The 26281-nt window shown below is 36.6% G+C and overlaps 1 protein-coding gene across 2 annotated transcripts in view; it reads right to left on the reverse strand.

Moving 5' to 3' along the window:
- Positions 1–26281, reverse strand: part of SMAP1 (small ArfGAP 1) — a 91520-nt gene that overhangs the window by 15057 nt on the left and 50182 nt on the right. Inside the window, exon 7 of one of the 2 annotated variants that reach the window (XM_054280594.1) lies at positions 7190–7268. In XM_054280594.1, the coding sequence (XP_054136569.1) occupies positions 7190–7268 (79 nt within the window). Of the gene's footprint in view, positions 1–7189; positions 7275–26281 lie in introns of both variants that reach the window. The other variant, XM_054280592.1, reaches the window with a different exon arrangement.

The following is a 26281-nucleotide window of genomic DNA, read 5'->3' on the forward strand; positions in this document are numbered from 1 at the left end:
AAGCAAAGTTACAAACTCAGCCATGATTAGGATGGAGCTACTTACACCTTAATGCAAAGGTTGCCTCTTTCCCTTATTTCTGATGAATGGAAGCCAGTGGATAGCAAAATGACCATATGTATAATCTACCGCACCATTTGATGCACATTAGTGGTTTGAGATGTGTGCAAATAAATGTACTGGTCATTTAAGCATAAGCTCCTTTTGAGGTCATTCTGTAGACTGGCAGTTCCAAAAACATCTCCCCAAAGGTTCACTGTTTCAGATAAATTTAGGAATGAACTGTGTATAATTTTCAAGCAAAACAACTGTCAGGAATTAATAATTTAATGTTCTCATTTTCTCAGTCAGGCACATGTATTTAAAAAAAAAATCTTTCTTGTCACATTCCAAAGTAGTTTAGATTTCCTGAATGTAAAAGTGTTTAACATAGAAGACTGAAAATTTAAATGCAATAATTTATTGAAACAAGCACTTCACATATTTAAAACAGTCATGACAGAACTCATTTGCAAAAATATAGTATTTTTCAAGTATTTGATATGCTGCTTATAAATTAATATTATGAAAACTCAGATTTTTGCTAGATTTGTTCTGTAAGAATGCTATTTGGCAATGTACATGCCTTTCATCTGTTACTGAATAAATACCTCTCTGTCTCCATTGATGCAGAAACCAGACATTTTGAATTACTGTTTACAACACTGTTTTAAGCAAGTATGAATAGCATTAATAGATGATCCTGTTTTACTGATTTCTCAAAAGGTAATAAAAAAGACTCCAAAAACCTTCCCCCTTCCCTACTGAAAGAAATAAGTTTCAGAATACAGAAGAAAACCTAACAGTGTTTTCACTCCAGTTTATTACTTGTAGCAATATTAGTGTTTCAATTTAAATATATTTGTATGCAGGCAGATACAAGCTTGCTTTTCAACAAAATAATTCACATTATTATACAGAGATTATGGATAGTCTCAACTTTAACACACTAGGTCATGGATTAGGATGTATTTCCTCCTTTCTCTTTCATTTTAAAATATTTCTGTAATACAAAAAAGATACTTCAGCAGAGTCCTCAGTTTTAATTTACTCTAAATATGTCACTATTCCTACAACTTGTGCCACCTATCATTAAAACCTGATTAGAAGAGGTGGTGTGTATATGACAGAAGGAAACACAGCTGCAGCCTTTGCAGGGAACAGGTAAACATCAGATTAGGTTACACGGGCCTGAGTACTTTGAGACATTTATAGCTTCAGCCATCACAGGATTACTTTGAAGCAATTAGCTTTTGAGAAACAGTACTTCCATCACTTTTCTAGAGAACACATCCATAGCTAGGAATGAAATGTCAGATGTAGCAAAAACCACTGCAATGAGAGCAGATGCAAAGCAGGGCTTCCATGCTCAGTCAGAGAAGGGAATGTGAAGAGTCTACAGATGCTGCTCCTCACCCTTACTCCTAGGTGTGGTTCCAAAACTTCTCTTCTTACAGTTTATGACAATATTACACATAATATATGACTATTGTCTGCCACAATGTAACAGCAGATGATGCTTCTGACTTCAGATTAGGAAATCTTGTTTCAGTTTGATAGCAGAAACAGGAACTGTTTACCAGGATGTACTCAATAATACAGTGAAGGGTTCCAGTGAAGTTTACCTTTACATGTATAGATTTTATTAATCCCTGACATGATAACTTCCAATTCAGTGCTGCCTTCTGTTATTCATATGCATCATAGCTTTCATATACATCATCAACCCTTGGTATATTTGTTCTGAAGCTCATTTTTTATGGGCCAAACTGTTTACAAGAACTTTGTTACTAAGCAGCCATGTATTTTTATATATACAATCATTTATGACAGCCATACCAAGACTTTCAATAAAGAGAATATGCATATGATTATTTTTTACACTAAATTACTAGAAAGGCAGAACTGAGAGAAATAGGTCAATAGTTCCAATGAAAATCTGGGGCAAGATTCAAAGACTCAAATAAGGTCTGTCTGGCCAAAATTATTGCAGAATTATTTAATGCATAAGTAAAATTTTATTTACTGCTAAAACCTTTGCAGAAAGGAAAAAGCATTCACAGGGAAGCAATTTCTATATAATATTTCTGAAAATAAAATGTGGAAAGCCAGAAAGCTAGTAATGCCTCAAGTGGTTGTAAATGTTTTCCTTTTGGGTAGATATATTGCTTACCTAAGCATAATCTGAACATTGCAGCAATACTATAAATGTTAACATGTTTACAAGCTCAAGAAGTGGGGCCATGCAAACATCATGAGGTTCAACCAGCCCAAATGCAAGGTCCTGCACCAGATCTGGGTAATCCATGCTATAAATACAGGCTTGAGGAGGAATGGATTGAGAACAGCTCTGGACAGCAGGACCTACGGACCCTGGAGGATGAGAATCTGGACATGAGCAGGCAATGTGCACCTGCAGCCCAGAAACTCAACTGTATTCCGGGCTGCATCCAAAGCAGCATGGGCAGCAGCTTGAGGGAAGGGATTCTACTTCTCTTCTCCACTCTGGTGAGACCCCACCTGGAGTGCTGCATCCAGCTCAGGGGTCCCAGCCCAGGAAAGACATGGACCTGTTGCAGCAGGTCCAGAGAAAGGCTATGAGGATGATCAGAGGAATTTCTCCTGTAAGGAAAGTCTGAGGTGGGGCTGTTCAGCCTGGTAAGAGAAGGCTCCAGGGAGACCTTATTGCAGCCTTCCAGTACCCAAAGACCTGCAGGAAAGATGGGGACAGGCTTTTTATTAGGGTCTGTAGTGGTACAACAAGGGGAAATGGTTCTAAACTAAAACAGGATACATTCAGACTAGATATAAGAAAGAAATTTTTCACAATGAGGATCATGAAAGGTTGCTGTTTCATGGGGCAACCCTCTCAGGGAGAGGTGGTATCCTCTTCCCTGCAAACATTCAAGGCCAGGTTGGATGGGGCTCTGAGTAACCTGATCTAGTTGAAGATGTCCCTACCTATGGCAGGGGGTTGGACTAGATGACCTTTAAAGGTCATCTATTCTAGGAGTCTATGATCTATATGTGCATATATGATAATTATATATTTAAAAATTTATCTTCACTATTTCTTAAATACAACTTTCTGACTTAGGACCAACCATGCTGCTTTTGGTACTTATCCAACAGTCCAACAAATGACAAAAGTACATTTTGCAGTTATGCAACATTCAGCTACATTTCATATCACTATTAACCTCTCAAAACTTCAGAGGACTTGTTCAGAAAATATTTCCCATGCAGAAGCAGATAAGCAGCTTTTAGTATATCATGTTTTACCTCCAGTCATGCCAGATGAATGCCCCACACATCAAATTCAGTAAATACCATAATAAATCTGCTTCCTTCTAGTTATTCGTTGTACCTATAGTGGTTAATCCAGAATATGAAATTGTTTATTTTTTGAAGGGCACACCTAAACATGGTAAATGATGCAGAATATGTAAAATGCACTTTTCTTCTTTCTGGTAATTCTGTAAGGTAATATAATTTAAAACCACTATTTTTTTCTTTTTTTCCTCTCTATGTCAAAGTAATTTCTAAGTGGCATACCTTGGCAAACACAATGATCACAAACTGCCTGTGTAACATTCCAATATTCCACGGACATTTGTACATAACTATCATACCATTTTCTACAGAATATTAAGAAATAATTTACATCAACCTGGCATAAGTGGAGACATCTACTTTGTAAGTATAAAAAACCAAAAAACAAAAAAGAGCACAGAGTACAAGGTTAACACTAGAGAGATGAAAATACAGCACCACCAATCATGTAAGTGCTGAAGAACTGTGGTTTACACACTGTGACTTTCAAACCAAAGACTGTTTCCTATAATTATCTTATTAAAAATTCATTTTATAACATCCTGTATTATTGATTTTAGTGTCAATTTTAGATCTCCACATTTTCAACAGGGCATTCTTCCAGCATGGGTAACATCCAAATAATTGTAGAGATGACTGAAAAAGCAGCTTCAGGCTTGGCCTAGAGAAACAGGCTGTTATTTCCCACTGCTTGGGAAGAGAGGGAAGGAATCTGGGGTTGCACAGCAAGAACACTGACACTGCTGCCTGTAGAGAGCATAACAATATTTAGTTTATTCATGTCCATTTCTCCACCTTTCTGTATGAGGAGTTCTGAACTAAAATCTAATCTGAATCAGAAGGCAAAAACCTATGAATGTTCTTGCATTATCAAAAAGTAAGTACCTAAACAGCATCTCAATAACAACCCCCTGATGAGGAAATCAAGGGAAGCACACAAACCTATTTGAAAGGGCTCAGAACAAACACAAAAGTGATAGTAGGGTCACTGAGGATATTATGCCTCTTCTCCTATTACAAGATTTAAAGGTACAATTCCCCAAGTCATATTTTCTTGAAAATTTTGCAATTTGTAAAGAAAAATGAAAGAGTTTCCTTTTAGAAAATTGCCCAGCTATAATTTTCATAGGATAAGACCTATCTAAGGAAGTTTACCTTCTGATGAGGTCATCACTGCAAAACCAACTGAGACAAAAACAACGACCCAGAGAACTAACATCATACCCAAAGCTAGCAGTGAGGGTTACTCAAGAAAATACTTTGCCAAGAAGCTGGGCTGTTCTGAAAGCCAAAATTATTCTAGCATGAATTATGATCCATTAAAATTACTTAACCTGCTATCACAAGTGATTTTGAGCTGCCCTACTAAAAGCTAGTACTATTCTCCACTAGCAGAAATGAAGTCCTAAGAGAATGAATCCTCATTAGAAAAATGTCTGCTCAGTAAGAACGCGCTAAGGAATCATATCAATTTTAATATTATTTGATATGACATATCAAACATTTTAATCAGCAGCACATCACTGTAGCAAAAGAGGTGAGTGAAATTCTGGGATGTATCCACAGGGGTGTTAACTTGCTGAGGCAAAGATGTGATCATCCCACTCGACTCAGCACTTCCCAGGCTTCACCTGGAGTCTGTGTCCAGTTCTGGCTCCCACAATTCAGGACAGACACAGACTGGAGAGGGTCCAAAGGAGAGGCATGAAGATGGCCAAAGGGCTGCAGGACCTGCTCTGTGAGGAAAGACTGAACGAGGTCAGTCTTTTCTCCCTGGAAAAGGGAAGGCTCAGGAAGACTTCATCCCAGCATGCCAGTACCTGAGAGGCAGTTAGGAGGAGGACACAGCCGCTCTTTGCACAACACACGGAGCCACACTGGGAAGACAGAGGGCAGCAGGTACAAGTTTGTCAATGTAAGAAAGAAATTTTTTACTGTGAGATCAATTACTGGAACAACTCCACATGTGGCAGAGCTCCCATCACTGGAGGTTGGCAGGCTGTGTGCCCAGACAGGATGCTAGACAGACAGGATGCCAGATAATCCCTCCACTCCCATCCCATGGACTCCTTGGAGCAGAAGGTCATTTGAAGTCCCTTCCAACCTGGACTACTCTGTGGTTCTGTGGTGTACTGGGTTGATGTGACCTCTCTTTTAATACTATCTGAAGTCTTCTATTGCAGGTGCTAATTAAAAGACAACTCTCCAAATGAAATATGCAGGTCTGGTCTCATTAACAAATATCTCATTTGCAGCTCAGTGGATTCCAAGTGCTACTGGCTTATTACACTGCTTTTCAATTTGTTATTTAAAAGATCTTTAAGCATTCCCTCCTCTAAAATTATGGGGTTTTAACATACATATTATAAACTTTGCCCTTTTTATATCTCACTGAAGAAGCAGAGCTGTTGAGCACCAATTATAATACTATTTTCATTGCACATTACATCTCAAGTTAGCCAATGTAATCTGAGTTCATTATTGTATCATAAAACAGTGTTGCCAAGATACTTTCCAAATCATGACCAACAGAATACAGAAGCCTAGCAATCTCAAAACCACATATTGATTAAATTTTAGGCTTTAATTAGGTTGTTGGTCTGCTAAAGGAAAATAAAGGAGAATCAGCTTCCCACCAGGGCTAAATTACTTTTTTTTTTCAAATAGGCTCACTCTACATTCATTCTATGGTGTTAATTAAGATTTGCATGCCTATAGTAGCAATTACTTGGAGTGAGATATGGACAACATACAGATAACCCATGCAAAAATGGTACTTTACATTTAGCTCTACATCAGAGGAAAAAAAAAACTGATGTGAATGTGAATTTTAAAACAGAGATAACATTTACTGTTTTGTCACAGTATTCATACCTTGGAAGAAAAATTTTAAAAACCCCAAAACACTCTTCTACAAAGTGAAGTTTTTAGAATTGCATTTAAGAGACTTATTAGCCTCCTCCAATATAATGTAGAAATCATGTAGAAAATTAAGAGTAACCATTACATGGATAGAAAGTGAATACTCTTCATATCCATTCACTTGTTATCCATTGATATCTTATTCACATTCAACTAACAGAAGACTTTCCTAACACAGAATTTCAAAAGGAAATAAAAATACTGCAATATTTTATTTTTCCATTTACATTTTAAGATTCAATCAAATGGAAAAAACACATTTAGAGCAACACTAGATAAATGAAAGACATATTTTATGAGAATGGCCTATACACAAGAGTATAGGCAGACAGTGTCAATTAAAGAATTTTACTAGAAACTGCTTTATTTACAGGACAAACCCACAGCTAACTGCCAGTCACAAAGTGAAAAGGTGGATTAGATAAAAATGAATGACAGTTGCAGTCAGTACAAAACACTGAAATGCCCACTATATTAAGTTTACAAGGTATTAGTCAGCTGCAGTCTGACAGTTTACAGTTCTTTTAACTAATATAGGAATGTATGATATAATGTCTTTTACAGATACATGGTTCAGATGACCTCAGCATTTTCATTAAAAAGTACACTTGTACCATAAACAATGAAATACTACAATCCACAAGGCCTTTGAAAATCACTTTGATAACTTCCCCTTCCCACAGGATCTCATTACTCTCCCTAGCAAAACATAAGTACTGATACACCCACATGCCAATGGCATTTTCCATTAAAGTTTTAAATTCATGCATGCAATCTTATGGTTTTCATATTAATCTTTCAGTAATCACAGAAAAAAATATAAAAGTATATATATTAAAATATAAAATTACATATCTATGTTTGATTTAAAACCAAGCAATTATGTATTGCTTACCAAGTCCTAAGAGGTCAATAGTGGGTTCTGATGACTTTTTTGGACTTGCTTTAGTTTCTGATTGCTGATCCTCTTTCTTCTGTGGCTTGTAAGGGAAAAAAAAAACAAACACAAGTAAGATCTCTGAAAAGATTCAGTGCTTAAAAAATTTTCATTAAAGATGCTGTTTCAGTGGCAGAAGTAAAACTTCTTTTCCATATTTGTTTATCATAATGAATTTGATTTGTAAAGAAGTATGTGGCAGTTATGGTCAAAAGGGACATAGCACATGACTGTAAAAAATTATTGTTCACTGGTATGTACTAAATTTAAGTTTGAGGATAGTTTAAAATAAATTGAAGTCTTAGATTGAACCACTGCATATCATGCAATCGGCAAAAAGCTGTCTATAATTTATCAACTCATTTCAGCAACCAAACTAAACAGTTCTGAAGCATAAAGAGTAAAAAAATAAAGTTTTAAAAAGCTTAAATTTACAAACTAGAAGCATACTAATGACATCAATTCGCCTTTCTGCAAAGAACATCTGCAAAATGTTCAGAATTTTGATATGCTGAGCACTGATGCACACAACCTGAGTTCATGACTTTTTCCTTTATAAACCTGAATGCTAATAACAGCATTCTTTTCCTTCTGAAAAGGGATTCCTAGTCTTCTCTTACCCAAAGACTTCAAAATGTATGATGGTATTGATGTGAAATTTGATTATGAAAATTACATCATAAATCTGTTTATAGTTCTTACACCAGTATCAGGCTGATCCCCTGAATCCATCAAAACATCCATTTCTAAAATGAAGATGAACTGGTTAATAGTAGTGACATGACAAATGCATTTCTTCATGTGCATTTAATGTGCCTTTCTCCATATGTATCACACAAACCTGAAGTGGACTGGTTGATGAATGAGTACAGCCTTTAACCAGAGGAGACTACCCAGTAACAGTGGCAGGGCACTGCCAGGCTGGGCACTGGGCAGGCACTGACAGAACCTGCTTCACTCACACCTTTAATCACAAACACAACGTGGCTTTCACAGGGTCACTGAGGCTCCTGAGGTGCACAAGTCATTGAATCTTACTATTTTCATACTTTAAAGTTCAACACAATCATATAAAGATCTGTTTTGAGTACTCCTTTACTTTCTTCCTCTCCTGCCAAAGGGGGATAAAGAGTAAGGAGCTTGGTGTTTGTAAAGAGCAGTGAGGAAACTCAGGAGTATTCAAAGGCAGCCCAAGTGAACAGAAGCCCGTTACACTACACACACTCCTCTTGCATCAGCAAATCCCCACTGAAAACCTTCAGTAAGAGCCCCAATTAAGCAAACTCCATTCCTGCAGGTATTGCAAACAGATACCATCACACATACTCTGACGCCTGCTAATCTTTCGGAGAAATACTTGCTCCCTCTTGCCAGAAGTCCTTAGTTTGACTTTACCCATCTTGCTCAAGATGCAGCGGTTTGCGAAGTAACCTGATGAAAAAGCAGTCCACAAATTCCCTGATTCTATTGTGTATTGTAACTTGCAACACCTTGTTTACAATCTGGAGCATAGCACACCAATTCCAAACACAAAAAAGTATCATTTTTGAAAGTAAACCATGACAGCATATCAAGGATTTTTTAAAAGTGACAATTCAAAATGAAGTTTTCTAAAACTGACCATATCTCAGTAAATATGCCATAAACCAATAAAATCATTATTATAAACACTAATCAGAATTAACAGTAAGTACTTCAGAACAGAGTGTGCCATAAAATCTTGAACATCTGAATTTTCTCCATCTCTGTAAGAAACACTATGGGTCACAGAAGTTGTAAAAAGAAGCATTTCTGACATGCTCCTTTAGTTCATGACACTGACTTTTTCCCCCTTTTGCTTAAATAGCTTAAATATTACAAATATAGAATGGTTTCTTTCAACAGAAAAGAAAAACCATTAGAATTATATTAAATGTGCAAATCTTCATTACACTGTATTAGATTTCTGATAACTACCTAAAACCACAAGTTTGAAATAATTCAAAGCTTGACAGGTTAGTTTTGAATGCAAACTTTTCACAGAAGTCAAACACTTGTGCATACATTAAAAAGAACTAAAGAGAAAGATTTCAAATAGCACTTTCTTTTATTTGGCACTTACTACTGTGGCAATTTAATCTCATTATCTAAACTAAAATTTTAAAAATATGGGAGGAATAATCTGCTTAGGTCCTCTGATTTGTCAAATAAACGTTTTCAGTACATATTAAATGCATATTTCTGTTTTATCACTCTAAATAAGAAAGGCAATGAAGATACAAGGTATGAAACTATGAATTTCTAAAAACATATGATCTCTTAAAATGCCATTTTCCAATATTGTAACTATTATTCCATGATCAAAAGTTTCTGTCCCATTTTGCTCCCCTTGCAAGTATGTAAACTACTAGATTTTAAGTAATCATAGTTAATTACTTTAAGAAAAGCTGCAAAAATTATTTTCAAGGTCATCAGTACATCAAATATTTGTAGCCATTAATACTGCATTCGTTTCCTTGGTGAAGATTTTCTCTTAAAGCACTATTTAACATCTTTGCACCTATACAGTTTTCACGAACATTCTAACCTTCAGTCTGAAAAATGAAAAAACACATTAGTCACCTAACATTTACCAATAATTCATCTCTATAACAGCAGACATACAAAGCAATATTCAGCAGCTATCTGGAACAAAAGATCTTCCTCTTTAATTATACCTACAAAATGATTTTGTTCCTCCATTCTCTCACCACAACAAGCACCATTTCCTGGAATTTCCTATCCTCCTGTCTGAGATTTCAAGCAATTCTGTAATTTGGTATGCCTTTATTTCTGTTTAAGATGCTTCATGGCACATAGGAAGGCTCCTGTGCAAATTCAGAAGACATTTGTTTGGTGCTTAAGGTCTGCCATGATTCACAGACAGGGACTTCTCTAAGTCACCTGCACTTAGGCATGAACTAGGTAAGGCACCAGTGGGATGAGGTAGAACAAGAAACTTGCACACACACAATTACTTTTAAGAATACCTAAATGACCCTCACTACCATGTTCCTTTTGAGAGTCTTGTTCTCTGTTCAGTCCCATGGATTCTGCACTGTGGTCCACCTGAGATAGACACAACAAAAAGCAATGGCTTACTTCAGTGCTCTCTAGCAGAGATCATGCCATGTTTCTGGGTTGAGGAGAGAACCTCAAGAGGTCTCTTCCAGCCCATATAATTCTGGCATAAACAAGGAAACTTTGGACAAGAACAAAAAGGAAGCCACACTGGAGTCACTAGAAAATTTTACTACAAATCATAAAGAGAAATGTGTTTTAATTTCTTTCACAATTAATTTCTTTTTAGCAGTTTTGCCCCAATAGGAGTCATTCATGACTAAGCTTTATGTAGAGAGTGGCCTTTCAAGGTAAGTACTGCACCCAGTGAGCACAGAAGTGTGCAAGAGGAAAAAAAACCTGCATAAGGAAGCAGTGACATTTCTTAAACATAGTGTTTAATTTAGTGTTGTGTTCTATCTAAAAAAACCACCACATTTTGTAGACTTGCAAGGTAGCATGACAAATGCTTGGGAGTCTTGCTGCACTAAGATTCATCTCAGTTTCTATTACTAGTCTCCTTGAATCCCACAGCAATTATTTTTAAGTATTGACACCAGTACTAGATAACCTATTCCTTGTTATGCCCTTTGGAATAAGACTACATTAAAAATAGGAGACTAAGCAGCATTAAGTAAACTAAAAATAGCATTAAGAATCTGAAATGAAAAAGGCAAGTAGAACGAACAGGTACACAATTTTGTGCATTTATTTTCAAGTGAAGCCTTCAAGGTTACTGGGGCTACTATTTTTTTATGACATCCAAGATTGTCTTAGTAATATATGTGGGTTTAGTGAATGAAGTACATGGTTATAGCAATTTCTGGATATATTTACTTCAGGTCATGTATTAACAGCTTCTCATTCAAAATCATTTTTATGCTGCTAGTACATTCTTCTGAAATACTGTCCTTGCAAACTGCAGAACATCAACACATCTTTGATATGCAGGTCTTACATGGCCATTTTTCACAGTTGTCACTAATGGCCACTACATTACCCCTCAGGGTTCTTCTCATGTTGGAGACCTACTAAAAGCAAGCAATGTCCACTGCCTTCAATTATTCTGAGATTGTTGAAAACAGTTTGTTGCAAATATCACCGAAAGGAACTGAAGCCAGACCAAGCTTCCAGGGAGTTGACTCTTTTACATCCTCCACGTGATCAGCATGACTTGGAATTTTTTACCTAAAAAACCTGAGTCCTTGTTATGAAAAGAGCCACAAAACCTAATTTAAACTACCCCTTGATCAGCAGGTATTAGATACTTTGGCCAAATGAGGGAGGCAAATAAAGAATTAACCTTGCAACCTTTTACAAGTATTTTCACCTATTAAGCACATATTTTCAGCACAGGAGCAGGGACACACTTGTTACTCAGATCCAGCATGGGCACTATAAATTTTTGCAATCCTGTAGATGACAGGTAACTGGGATACAATAATCTGTCATTGTTTTATTTTCCATTGCAGTCATTTTAACCTTCCACTCTTCTTATGCTCTTCTGCCAGTCCTTTCTTCAGTGGCAAGAAGCAAGACCCAGGGAACAACCGGTTGCTCAGTCTCACATCAATACCTAGAAAGGCAATGGAACAACTAACCTGGAAACCAATTCCAGGCACATAAAGGACAAGAATGTTAATGGAAGAAATCAGCATGGCTTCATCAAGAGGAAGCCATGCTTGACCAAACCAACACTTTTAACAGTGTTGTGACTGGCTTGGCAGACGAGGGTAGAGCATCACAGGGTGTCTTTCCTTTACTTCCATAAGGTTTTTTTGATGGCATTGATAATTGATAAAGGTGCCATCAAGGAAACAATTCCCTTTTCAAGCTCCTGATGTCATTTAATTCTTAATATCCAGTGAGGAATGACTCCCAATTTTATACCCAAATCAAGTGACGCCTTAATTCTGTCTGCTGTACATCTACAAAACAATAATGTTAAAGTATGGTGCTAATACCACATCTGTAAGTAGTCCTCACACAACAAGACTGATCATCTTTCAGTATCTAAAAAGCAAATATTTAAAAATATTTGTGAACTCCTCATAACTCTACCTCTACCAAAATGAACAACTGAGAAATTATGTCTACATGTAAGAAGCAGCAACTCTTTTCTACTTAATTAAAATGGAAATACAGAAATGAGTATTTGGACCTTCACCTAACTTCCCCACACTGTCACTGCAAATCAACTGGCTTGAAATTAGTGGATAGAAATTTATATGCTGGTAATGTCCATATACCTCCACAGTGCACCGTGGCCAACTATAATGTTCTGTGCTAAGAAACCACCACAAACAAAATCCAAAAGCAGGTAACAGTGAAGAGGACCAGGTCACCTCTAACTGAGCCGATTTTAATGCAACCAAGTGCACAAGCCTACTTTAACCTCACACTGAGATGATGCCTTCCTTAGTGGAAACTGCACCAGGCAGCTTCTTGTAATTCATAGAGATACTGTCTATGATTTAATTCATCTTGCTCATTTCCCTACCATTAGAGAATGGCAGGGTTAGTCACCTATCAATCTTGCTTATTTATCCAACATCATCTCTAAGACTTTAAGGTAATTTCCAGTCTATCAGGTTTCGATGGAAAAGCTGTGAAAATCTGCACCAAAGTTTGGATGCTTACTCTGCTGCAGTTCTGGCTTCGCCTTTAAAGATGAAAAGAACACCACTGTCAAAAATGTCCCAATTTACACAGGATGAGAAAGTTTTCCATTCCATCATGAAAGAGCATCTTTTAACTCAGGAACCTGCATTTAATGTTGCATTACTGTGCCACCCTCCTTTAATCTTTCTTTACTAATTTTGTGCAACAACAGAAGTTATATGAGGTTTAATTTTGAAAAAATGCGTAAGAACACCAGGTTAGGCCCGCAAAAAAAAAAAAAAAAGAATAAGAAAGAAAGAAAGATCTCTGCTAGGTCTCAAATTAAAAAAGAAAGCTCCATTTTACAGAAATCAATATTGGCCTTTATTGAGCTCTCACAATGTATTGCCCTCAATATACTCCTAGTTACACCATTCTGGTTCAATCTAATTTATGTGAAATACTTTTCTTGAGTTAAATGAAACCAAATAAATCAGCAAGTAACCATGTTAACTACTCTCTTCACACCTTAAGTTTTAAAGTTGATTTTACAGACTTGTTTCTTTCTCTTATATGTCACTCTAAAGCAAATTATTAGTGATTAAATATGTCTCTTTGACAAGGACAAGGGAACTGACAGGCACTTTATACTGTATGTTTTTCAAACTAATTGCCTTTGTGGCTCTGGCTGGGATGGAGTTCACATTCTTCACAGCAGTTAATACAATGCCATAGTTTGGATTTGTGGCTACAACGCTGTTGATAACACACTGGTATTTTGGCTATTGCTGAGTGGTGATACTTTGATAACTGTATCATTTTAGTTTTGCTAGCTTTGCACAATCGTATTTCTTGTTTTGCTAATTTAAGCAAGCCAACCTCCAAGCACCTCCTTAAGTACATTCAAGGACTACACACACACACAGAGACATGCACTTAAGAGTCAGCAGTACTTTCCTGTTGGTAGATTTTCTTCACAACCATCTTCTGTTCCCCTTTTCTGGCACTCTATAGAATTTGTCAAATAGATGCAAGGAGCAAACGCGTCAAGTGAATCAACCTATGCACAAACCTCATCCAGCAAACTACAGTGAATCCCCAAATTCAGTTTTCCCATTGAAGCTCAGTGTACACAAGCCTCAAAGATCTGAATCTGAGTATTACAGTTTTGCAGTTGACTCATCCAATGGTAAACTCCAAGTCCCTGAAATGGGCAGCAATGCTTTCTCACAAAAACTTGAACTGCAAATCTGGAGGAGATGGGATTGTGAAGAAAACTGAGTAACACCTGAAGCATGTCACGTACAGTAGGAAGTCCAGTATGTCAGTGGGGTATTTCATCAAATTTTCTTCAGCCAGCTGTTTTTGGAGATAACCATTAAATGAGTGATTCATCCTGCCTCAGAAAAAATTAAACGAAATGAAAGCATTGCCAAGTCAATTCTCCTCCTTCCTCTGTACAGAGATTATAGTACAGCACACAGGATGCTGCCTATGGGGGATATGGTTATATATGGACAAGACAAAAAGGAGGGTCAGTACCACCATGTCTGACTGTTACACACCCATTAAATTCACATACATAACACGATGCTATGAGGTCTATGGCTCCTGCAACCACAGCTCCCTTACTGCAAAACAAGCTTGTCCTTCCCCAACTTTCAGCATCATGCCCAAACACATCTGGCTATTAGGTGCACAAGATGGGCAGGGAAAGACAAGAGGCAAGTAGAAAGCTTTAAACTGCAAATAGAAAGCTTTAAACCTGCTTGCTTGGTTGACAGAACAGATAACATACGTGAAGTCTTCTGATAAGTGCTACATTTTTAATGATAAAACAGTAAAAATATTCAGATCTAGCATCAAATACATTGCTCTGCAGTCAAACCCACTGCTTTTCAAAAATCACTATTGTAGTAAAATAGGAAAATAATACATGTTTGTTAAATAAGTAAGGACACTGGTATCCTTTCAGAACATTTTTTATTATGATCATACATTCTAGGGCCTATGGTCTAAATCTATGGGCTACTCTTCTGTACATCCCTGTTCCCCAGAATATTCTCCTCTGACAGGCAGCTGAGGGCATTTTGCACTGGAACTGACAGTTGTGAACAAATCTTTTTGGTAAGGCCTGGTTCAGGAGTGTCAGCACACAGTGAAAATACTGTGATTATTTTTCTTTATAACCATGAGATTCAAGTTTCCATTTTCTGCTTCTGTAACCTTATGCGAGTTATCATCATATGTACAGATTTTAAGGGTTTAACAGCTCTCAAAGATATGACATTCAGTAAAAAATGTAAACCACACCAAATACTTCAAAAACAAGCAGCATTTTGCCAAATTCACTACTGCAAGATGATAATGTAAATAATTTAGCAGATTTCAACACCAGCATTTAGGACTATCATTGACCTTATTCTCGTTTACACTGTGTGAGAGCATTTAAAGAGGTAGAATACACAGTGCAGGACATAAGCCACATGATTAATACCTCTGAAGTAGAAAAACACTACAGCCAGAGCAGTCATAAGTTACTAAACTAAAAATCTCTCCTATTCTCAAGCAAGGTATCAGTCACTGTCAAAAATCTGATTCATCAGCTGTCCAGTCCACTTATCTGCTCCCATTCTCCTTCATTTTTTTCCTCAATTTTCCACTTTAATGAAAAATTCATATGGATCTGGAACTCAGTCTGTTTAAAAGGCATCTGATTACTGCTACATTTCTAACTCCTATTCCCTACCTTAACTACAAGAAGCCTTATGAAAGCTGAAGATACATCAAATAATTTTGTAAAGAGCACTTCTAACTTACTTAAAAGCAATTTCCAGTTGACTCACTAGAGCTCATATCCACCTCTACGGTTACTGAAGAAAAGCTCTCCTTTGCTCTTAATACATAGGAATTGTATGCCCTGTGCATAAAGCAATTGGATTCCTTCCCCCTTCATTACCTGCTTGCAATAAAACTTGCAGGAGAGCATAAACATTTGAGAATTGCCATATGAGAAAATAATGTTAGTAATTTACTATATCTTGCAATAGGTTTGTAGATATGGTTTTTCCTGACACTTATGCTCTAAAAAGTTTAGTCTATATCCATTTACAGCATTACTCATGCAGGCACATCCTAGAATTTTTAAAGAATATTTTATAGCTTTCGTACCTGACCTGAAAATAAGTAAAAATTAGTATTTTCATAATATTTTATTTAAGTGGTATTAAAGATGAAATGTGTTGTTTTGTTTACCCTCCTATAAAATACCAGCACTTGTTTTTTCAGACTTGCAACAAAAGATGCAGGAATTTAGAAATTAGACTAACTTTTCAGAACTGAGGATAATTTTAGCAAAGTGATGAACTCCTATGTTGCCTAACTAGCAAAAAAGCCAGAAAACTGATGCACTATACTGAAACACAAGTAAAACTATGTTGGTATCATTGTGAAGTTGCATAGACTACAGCTCTGCAATCAAACCCTGATGCATTTCTAATCAAGAGAAAAGCCTGCATGTCAACAACAACAACAACAAAAAAGCCACCATTCTTATCAAACTAGAATTATCTTGAAACAAAGAGCCAAGCCAAGGGGAAAATGTAAATTGATTATTTAAGAGTCTATTGTGATTATTTCAGTTAATCACTCACAGACACTGAACTACTCACTCACCTGGATAAGCCTATTTAAGGCATTCACACTAAGCAAACAAAAAAAAACAAATTGCCTTTTGATGTTGCTAAATATGATTCTGTACACATGAAGGTCCTTCAGTCAAAATACATACCCAAAGGAAAAATTTTTAAAGTGGTTCTTGATCTACATCTTCACTTTAAAAACCTGAGTATGTGGATTTTCATTAGATTTTCACAGTTAGAGCAAGATACTTGAGCAAGATTATTTAAAATGCATTATATATCTTTAGTAATTTGAATTAAAAACTTCATGGCAGAAATGACAGACCTTGCACCATAATCTTATTCCATTAATATGATTTCAGCTGGGTCTAGGCTAATACACTAATCATTTCTGTGAAAATGGATTAAGACTATTCCTTTGTTCTTATTGAACAAGCAGTACTAACATTGTATTTTAACTGAATTTAAAATGTTAGCTCAGATCTCATTTACTTTACTCAATATATTCCAAGAAGGCTTAAAACCTTTTATGTCTTGTACTTAGCTGAATTGGTTTAGCTCCTTTCTAATGCATCAGACAATCTTAGAGGCTATTTTACCTTGCTCAAAACAATGTCTGAACTGTGTAGAATTACAATTTCCCACAATTAAGTTGGCTTTCTTTTAATACTTACTGCTGAGACTTCAGACAAGTATCAGAGATAAATCCTTAGTCTTATATTCATGTATTAAATCTATACAGCAACAACCACCTTTGAAACAATAGTTCTATGCATTCAAATATATTAGGTTCTTAAAGTAGAAAAGTTAAGAATAGGGTCTGAAAAAAAGAGGAAAAGTTCTTTTTCCTAAGTCTGATACTCAAAAAAAGCATCAAAAGATAGCAAGATGATTCCGGGGTAAGGGTCACAAGATGTAGCAACCTGAAGCTAAGCTAGAGGTGGCAAGACTGCAGAACAGGAGAGGCACACAGTCTGAGTGCAGAGGTATTCAAGTTTTCGAGAGATTCTGGGGGCAAAAGCCAGAGAACAAGCTTTTTATCAACCCTTTTCCTATTTGGTATTATCTTGTCATGGAACTTGATTTAGATAAAATGGAAGAAATGCTTTTAATCCAATAAAAGCTGGGCTTTGCATCTTACAGAAGAAATCACTGTGAATCAGAAAACCTCAAAAGATCCATCTTACAGCTAATCCAGTGTCCTGTTACGAGATCTGTAATTCAGATTAGGGTCAAAGTGTTTTAATGCATCTCAGTTTGCAAGCTGTGAAATGCAATAAACAGAGTTTGTAATTTTGTAAGCTATTTTAAGTACACCTTCAGTTTTCAAATCACATATTATGGTTATATGAACACAGCTTATACATTTCTACTTGATTTCTATTGTGCTCATTAGCCTCAGCAAGATTACAATAATGCAGCTATATCAATTCCAGTTCCTCATGAAACTATTTTCTTTTATAACTTTCTTTTCAAAAACCTTTCAAGTAATACATAATACAACATCACTGTACCCAATCAGAACTAAAGGGCATTTATTTGTAATTCCTTCTTCATATATTTCCAGACAAGAATGAGCTGTTTCAGTCATGATAAGTGATTGAGCTCATAGTAAAAAAACAATCAAAGAAATGCTTTCCATCCCTATTCATGAAGGTATGCTTCTCAGTATTTTTGTTAATTATACCAGAAGTGCTCTTTTTGCTGAAAAATGCTTTTTACCTGAAACTCCATTCAATATCAAGACCCTACACCCTTAACCAGCAATCAGCTCTACCTTAGAACTTTCCAGGTGCTTGTATCTTACTCACTGGTTAGTCCAGCGTGAAATGTGCTACCTGCTAGCACACATCAGGTGTGATCACAGTATGTTTGTCTCCAGCAGCTGCTGTTAGACATGCTGCCTTTGCAAAGAGTTGGCTTCTAGATAATGGTCTCTGCAGGTGCTGACCCTCCAATTCCTCAGGCCTGCAGCCTCTTTCCAGTGGCCAGCACCAGCCTCTAACCCCACTTGTCTGGTACCTGAACTTGAAGTTTGCAAGTGTTCAGACACAGGCACAGAGAGACAATGCACTCACGCTCAATAGCTGCAAATAGAACTTGGCAAGAATACAGAATAGCCTGCAGAGATCAAGTGAAGGCTCAGACAATCCTACTGCCCACCAACCTGCCCAACCACCAGCAGATATGTGACTGCCCCTTTTTATTCACTTCTCCCCTGCTTCCTCAAGCTTGCTACACCCCAATCCGCCTTGATTTTTGTATTCCCCGGGTTTGGTCTGTGTCACCTAAACATCCCATAATGAGTTGTGTAGAATATTCTGTCCCATCCCCAAGCTCTTTTCTCTCTGCATCCCGCATCCTATACCCTATTATGCAATCATCCTTTACTTGCCTGGTATTCCTGGGAAAGAATCTTTTTCCTTGACCCATCTCAGTACTTTCCTTTGATGTACTAGAAGCAGATCACTGGCTCTCTTTTTACTGATTAAATTACTCCACTTCACCTTCTGCTGTTGCTCATCCGATTCTTACAGTCTTTATGTTTTAGTCAGTCTTACAACATCACACTGAATAGTGTTTCATAGAAACAACCTCTGAGTTAGGACATTTTACTCATGAGTGTTGGACTCATACTCTGGTAGAATTTCTGTTATTATCACAAACAGAATCTTACAAACACTTTATGAAGTCTAAGCACGCTATTTCTCTAGAGATGCATTTGAAAAAGCCTCTCAATTGATTCCGTAGAAATTCAACCCTCTCCGTGACAGCTAACAAGACTGAAATAGCTCCACAGGTTTATTTTTCTTACTTCTGAATCGGCTTGTTGCTTTCATGAACTACTAGAGAAGTTAGGAGAGAGCTGACGAGTACTTTATCATCCTCATGTACATATACATAATTGTGTTTCACAAATGCAGAACTTAGTGAGAGGGAGAAATGTTTAATAAATACTTATGCATCATTAGCTACATTAATTTCTTCTGGCAGTCAGGGTATTTTTCCTCAATTCTGCTCTCATTTCAAAGTTAATCACTTTGAAACAATTACTTTAAAAGCTAAGTAATTTTAACTGATCATATACAATACCAAAATGGATTTCTCTTTACTTGGGCAAGCACCATTTTCTTTGTCTTCATTCTCCATACCATCATAATCTTTAACATGAACTATCAATAAGCACTGCAGCCTCCATCTCAACTGGAAATAAGTCAAGCTTTTTCCTGCTTCTAATTCTCCTTTTTAAATAAATGTGAACCTATATGACATTTCTGTATATTCTGAAATGGCACATTTAAATCATCCTTACAAAATGTAAAAGCCTTTTACAGCTTTGATCGTCACAGCTTCAAAGATGCCCAAGTTTTTAAACTGGCCCTTCAGAGTGATATTACAAGGCCTCTGATTTGTTTGCTCCATCATCCATTTCTACATTTATGCTAAGATTCAGCCCAACCTGTTCCATTTAAACAAAAATAATCCACTTCTGAACCAAAGAAAAAGATACACTGATATCTACTTACAGTGTAAACTGAGGGTGAAATAGGTAAGTCAAAAAATCTGTATTTTCTCTTGAACAGAAGTCACCCGTGTTACTACTCTGTGTAATATACGCTTTCTGCCTAGCACACAAGTCTGCAGTACCTTACTCTGACATGAAGTACAATATTCTCAAGTTGAGAGACAATACTTGCTGAGCAGAGAGGCAGGACAGATTTATTTTACAACAGTACAGTGGCATGCCTGGGGATAACCTCAGAACTGCCCCATTTTTTTCTAACTTCAGGTACCGATTTCATGAAAGAAAAATTTCCAGTGAAACTGAAACACAAGCTCATCCAGTTCCAATTCTTTATTTGACAGAGCCAAGAGGCAATTCACTGCAGATGGGTTAACATTTCTGACTGATACATGTAAGCAATTTAGCATTAAAGAGCTGCCAGTTATTTGAACAACAGGGAACTGGTAACTTTTCATCTGACAAAATTATCTAGTGTGAGAAACTTGTCAATTTCCTTCAAATTGTGTTGAAAGACCCTGCTTCTACCTCTACCACAGCTACAGCGCTATTTACCTTTGAGTTAACTTGGTGAAGATATAATCATGCAACACTATGAATGCCAGAGTCATAAAAGGTTCCACACAACTGTTCTAGTGCCAAAAGCAACTATCAAAATGTGATAAATTCAATGGTCCAAAGAAATATTCTTTTTAGAAAAAAAGGCACACAATCAATACCTAGGATAACTACAAATTTAAGCTGGAAGACACACAAAGTTGTTGCATGGCACTGGAACATTGCTGAAACATCTTATGGCATCTTATCATCATCATCATCATCATCCATTTAAAACTTAAGCTCATGTTGGAGATTTTATATTGCCAGATTGCCAGTTACATCTAAAATAATTTTTTATGAAAAATATGCCAGTGTCTTTACTCTTCAGTGAGATTTGCCCTTCTGACAGGATTTCCCATTACGCCATTGCCCTATCTTGATGGTCACACACTGGAGTGAGATTAAGCACGTTCTACCTTAAGCATGGTGAAATGAAACAGAACACACAAAAGCACTTGATTGCTTTGCCCATGCTCCAGTACTTGCATTATTTTAGGAAAACAAAGGAAGGCTATTATTCAAAACAAGATAAGATTATTATTTTGAGCGACATTATTTAAAGTCTTTTCCCTCTTATCAGCTTCATCTTATCTAATCCTTATCCTTCTTTACATTCAGTTCCATGTACCAGTACCACTTAGGTAAGTGCATCCATCTTGTTCCTGCACATTTGACTGACTGTACACAATCTCCTAACAGTACCGTAATTTTCATATAACTTTTTACATGAGATTGTATATTTGCAGTTTGAATCACGCATGGTCCTGTGGTCTCAAATGTCTCAGAACTTCTTTTTCCTAAAGACAGCATCCACCCATAAGTAAGGGTGATTTAGTACATGCTTGTTAAAATGTGTCCATTTAATTTTGTTCAATATAAAATAATGAGATGTAATGTTGTCTTAATTGTATCAAAGTCACCAGGAAAAATGATGAAGCTTATCACAAGCTGAAAATGCCATCTGTTAATAAGTATTAACAACTGAAACCCAAGGCAGTATTATGTTTTGAACCTGCATGGATCAAAAGTGTAACAGAGGATCAATTAAAAGTAAGCAAACTTAAACCAGCTTTCTGGTAAAAACAGTTTGGCAAGTTAAACAAAAACAATTTAACCAAAATTTTCAAGGTTTTCTCTTTTTTTTTTTTAATTGTTTTCAGATTCTTCTTGCATAGAATTTTTTAAAATTGCATTAAAATACTGTTCTGCTGCAAGACCAGAGTAGAGAGGATCAGGCTGATACAGTAAACACACACATGGCTCAAGAAAAAAAAGTGATATCATTCCTGAACGCTGACTCCTTTTCCAACATCTGAAAGATAAAAACTTCCTTTTTTTTCCTGACAAAAAAGGGGTTTCTTTCATTGCTTCTACCTGCAATATCTGTTTCTTAATTTCTTTGTCTACAACTGCAAATACGTAATAAGAGCCATGACAGATTAATTCCATTAAGTAAGACTATTTTTCATGGCAATCCTCAAACAGAAGAAGTCCTTTGTTACTTGCAAAAGAAATGAATAGCACCGTTTTGGGAAGAATCTAATTTGATTTACTTTCCTCCAGATTAGCATTCAAAACAACCAAAGAACCCAAAATAATCTGATCTCTTCTGGAAGACTGAAAAGGTATGATTAGAAATGTAAAACCAGGCTGAGAGAGGTCTATAGACTGTAAAATGCAGACTGAGAAGCCTTAAACTCTTCACCCATTGTGGGGGCAGGAGGCAGGGAAACAGGTTGCCCTGTGTCTTATCACATATCCTAAATCCTGAGCTTTAATTCTTATCTGCTTAGTCTGAATTTATGAAAACAAGGACTAAGAGCATAAATAAGACTATGTATTCAATCAGAGAACAAAACAGGTTTCTATTTTTCTGTTCCCATGATATACATGATTTTTTGATTACAGTTTAAAGTAATATTTCATTTTATATAACAATCAGAAAGAAAAGATATTTCAAAAATAAATCACTCAGGCAAATAATGTGAAGTTGTCTAGAGAAATGTTATTATCAACTGTTCAAGTGATTTAGCAAATTATCAACAATACAGTCTATCAAAAAAAAAACAACATTTAGACTATTTATAACAGGATTCTGTATTTAAATTATCATTCAGGTCAATATTTGTAAATCCATTTATTCTTACAAGTTAAAAGTAAACACTTAAAGAGATCACTTTCCCCTAACTGGTGTTTAGGTGGACACTACCTGTTCTGCAGGCTTTCATTTCTTCCATGCATTCTTACAGTTCTAAAGAAGTGAAGAACACTACAGCACTATTTGCTCCAACTCATTTCTCCTTGTACAAAATTATTAGGACGATAGCTTGTAATATTTTTATAAGAAAATTACATCCCAGAGAAATAAGAGGGAGTAATAGTTTCTTTTGCTTCAATAGTCCAAGTAGGTTGATTTTTGTGGGAGTTCTAGGCTGTCTTTGGGGGAAAACAAACACACCATCCTAACAAGCTATGTTAAGCTTTTCCTATACGAAGGGGAAAAGCCACTAGTGTGACCTGCCCTCACTCTTGAGGGGCTCTCCAGTACATTTTAAAGGCAAATAAACCAATGTCTGTAATAAAGGCCATCTGGTGCTGCCTGGTACCAGCTGACTGAGAGGCAGCAGCTCACTGTTACTGCCAAGTTTAATCTGCCAATTTAGTCTTCATTTTGGGGAAGAAAAACAGCATTTGATATACTACCATTGAAAAATAACCTCCAACTGACCCATTCCTGTCACTTGAAATAACTTTATACAAAAACAAGAGCCAGTTTCAAATTCAAAATGCAATATAATAAAACAAACTAACTCACAGTGTCATTTTGAACTTCAGTTAATCAAGTGTAACTGCTGCAGTCCTTCAGAACCATTAATCATCCAGATATGTTCAGCAGAATGAAAAAAATCTTTAAATTTGAGTGTTGATATTAATCAAAAATCTTTGAGTGTTGAGTTTGCAAATGCACAAGTACTTAGTGAGAAAAAAAAAGTAGTTTATAGTTCTTTATATAGTTCTTTATACCCTAACCATTTAACTTTACTGTCCCAGTACAGTACAACAACACAATCTTGTCCTAAAGGGGTTTACTTCCATACCTTAGATGGTCCCCAAAATGCAGTATTTTACAGAGAAAACATCACAATATTTTCATGACAGCACTCAACTCCTGTGAAAGCTCTAAACTAAACAGCAGAGAAAGCTACACAGCACTGAACCCAAACACTTCCAAAGCATTCAGTGTCATGGACTTAGCTGAACTTTCTAATTCTGGGTATTAGAAATACTTACCAAGTTTTCCATGGACAGCTTTCCAAATAACTTCTGGCTTAATTCTGGGTTGTTACCACACCAAATGTTGCACACCACATTTTCTTTATTTAAAAATTAGACTTAATAAAAAGTTGAACCCGACAAAAATCTGAACATATAGGCACACCAATTTTCTTCTTCTTTACTCTGGGAGCACTCCAGAGCCTTACAGCATCTTGCCTAGTGATGCCTTTTTTATTTGAATTTGTACTGCAGAAGCACATAAACAGATATGTCTTGGAAAACTAAACAGCCCTAGTCACTCTGAAATTCAAGAAGTCATTCATACAGCTCAGTCCAACTTCTCTGTTCTAGGTAGTGCAAAGCAAATGCCTTTACTAAATGAAATATTCCTTATATTCTTTGATGGCTTGTGAACAAAATTCCTCAGTTTACTCCGCTGCTGTTTTTATCCTTGGGGCACACAGTCTCCCCACCTCACACACTGGCCCAGCAAACTCCTGATTGCTCAGCCTGAAGGACCTAAATGCACCTCATCTCCCCCTTTTCTGTGCTTCCTTTCAGTGGAACCTCATCTCCCCCTTTTCTGTGCTTCCTTTCAGTGGAACCTCATCTCCCCCTCCTCTGGGCTTCCTTTCAGTGGAACCTCATCTCCTCTTTTTCTGTTCTTCCTTTCAGTGGAACCACATCTCCCCCTCCTCTGTGCTTCCTTTCAGTGGAACCTCATCTTCCACTCCTCTGTGCTTCCTTTCAGTGGAACCTCATCTCCCCCTTCTCTGTGCTTCCTTTCAGTGGAACCTCCTCTCCCACTTTTCTGTGCTTCCCTTCAGTGGAAAGGGGGTACAAGGCAGATGGAGTGTACACTGAGCCTGCTCCAACCTGCTGCAGGAAGAACAGCGTGGAGCTTACCTAAAGTGCTCCTCTGTGCTCCAAGAAGAAACTTTACCTAAACTATCTACACAGCTTAAATTTTGTTTCAGAAAACTCATATGAGGCTTTGAGAGCTCTCTCATGCACAAGTACAATACTTATGCTATGTATTCTTTTTTAAATCACCAAAGAATTCTAAATTGAACACATCCAATTACTCAAGGATGAACTAAAATTCTACTCATGCTAGAAATAAAAAAGGAGTTCAGAGGTTTACTCTGTTCCTGAACAGAGAACTTGTTCAGTCAACTTAAGCAGAAAAGAAAGGGGAAAAAAAAAAAAAAAGAAAATCATGGCTGATTTATGAAATTTCACTACCTTCAGCTGTGCAGAAGAGCAATTATTAAGCAGGGAAAGCTCTTCAGCAGCTGATGAAAGGGCAGGCAGGATGATGAAGTTTAGAATTGGCTAGTGAAAGTCTAGCTTTTTTTCCTGCCTACAAATTAAAGGTTTTCTTCCGTAACTACCAACAAAATATGTAAGATTGGTAGCCAAACTACAGACTTTCTTCCCCTCCCCACTAAGAAATTGCACTCTTGCAACATAAGACTTACTTTTTTAGTCAATTTAAAACCTCTTAATCTTAACTGTCTCTACAGAGCATGTAAAACTTGCTTTCACTACATGGCAGTCTGTCTTATGCTATTATCCTGCTGTTGGCCCATAGGAAACATTACGAAGCACTCAATTAGCTCAGTTTGATTATTTATTCCTGCAATTCAACACATTTTTAATATTGATAAAATTTGCACTTCTGTTGTTTGCAAACAAGCTGGGCTTTGAGCGAACATTCAGCTTTAAATTACCTGGCCCCAGTTTTCATGTCATGAAAAATTACATAATAACTGTTACAGCAGTTTTCTTGCAGTATTTTCCCTGTTTCTTCAAAGTAACTGTACGGATAAGGTTTTTTTAGGCAGAAGCACTAAGGAAACTTGAGATCTGCAATTATGGAAAGGGCATAGAGAGAGAGGGAGGAAAGACCCTGGGTAACTTATGCAAGTTTCTTAACTTTCTTCAGTTAGACTGAAAAAAATCCTTACAGCTACCAGTAAGGCAATGTCATGTGTTTTATTAAGAGTTTTGCAGATCTGATGTGGAACATCTTATTGTTGGCTGCTTGTAATAAAATGCTAATCACAGGACTAGACTCAATCACTAGCTGACATAGTAAGATCTTGTTATATTACAAATTACCCAGTAATCTCAGCAAAGTGAACAGCCCACAAAAACAGAGTCAAGCAAGTATCCTCACTACTCACTATTCTGCAGTAGATCTCTCTGATCTTGAGGAAATTCTACACTGTGTCTGAACTCTCCAATGTGAGAGTCAAAAAAATATTTCCCCAGAAACCCACATCAAGCACATGATGATTCTTTACTGAAAAGCAATTTCAGTAAGAA

This window comes from Melozone crissalis, unplaced genomic scaffold (assembly GCF_028551555.1).
Source record: "Melozone crissalis strain CALT ecotype California unplaced genomic scaffold, PUWL_Pcris_2 ptg000027l_1, whole genome shotgun sequence".
Lineage (NCBI taxonomy): Eukaryota > Metazoa > Chordata > Aves > Passeriformes > Passerellidae > Melozone > Melozone crissalis.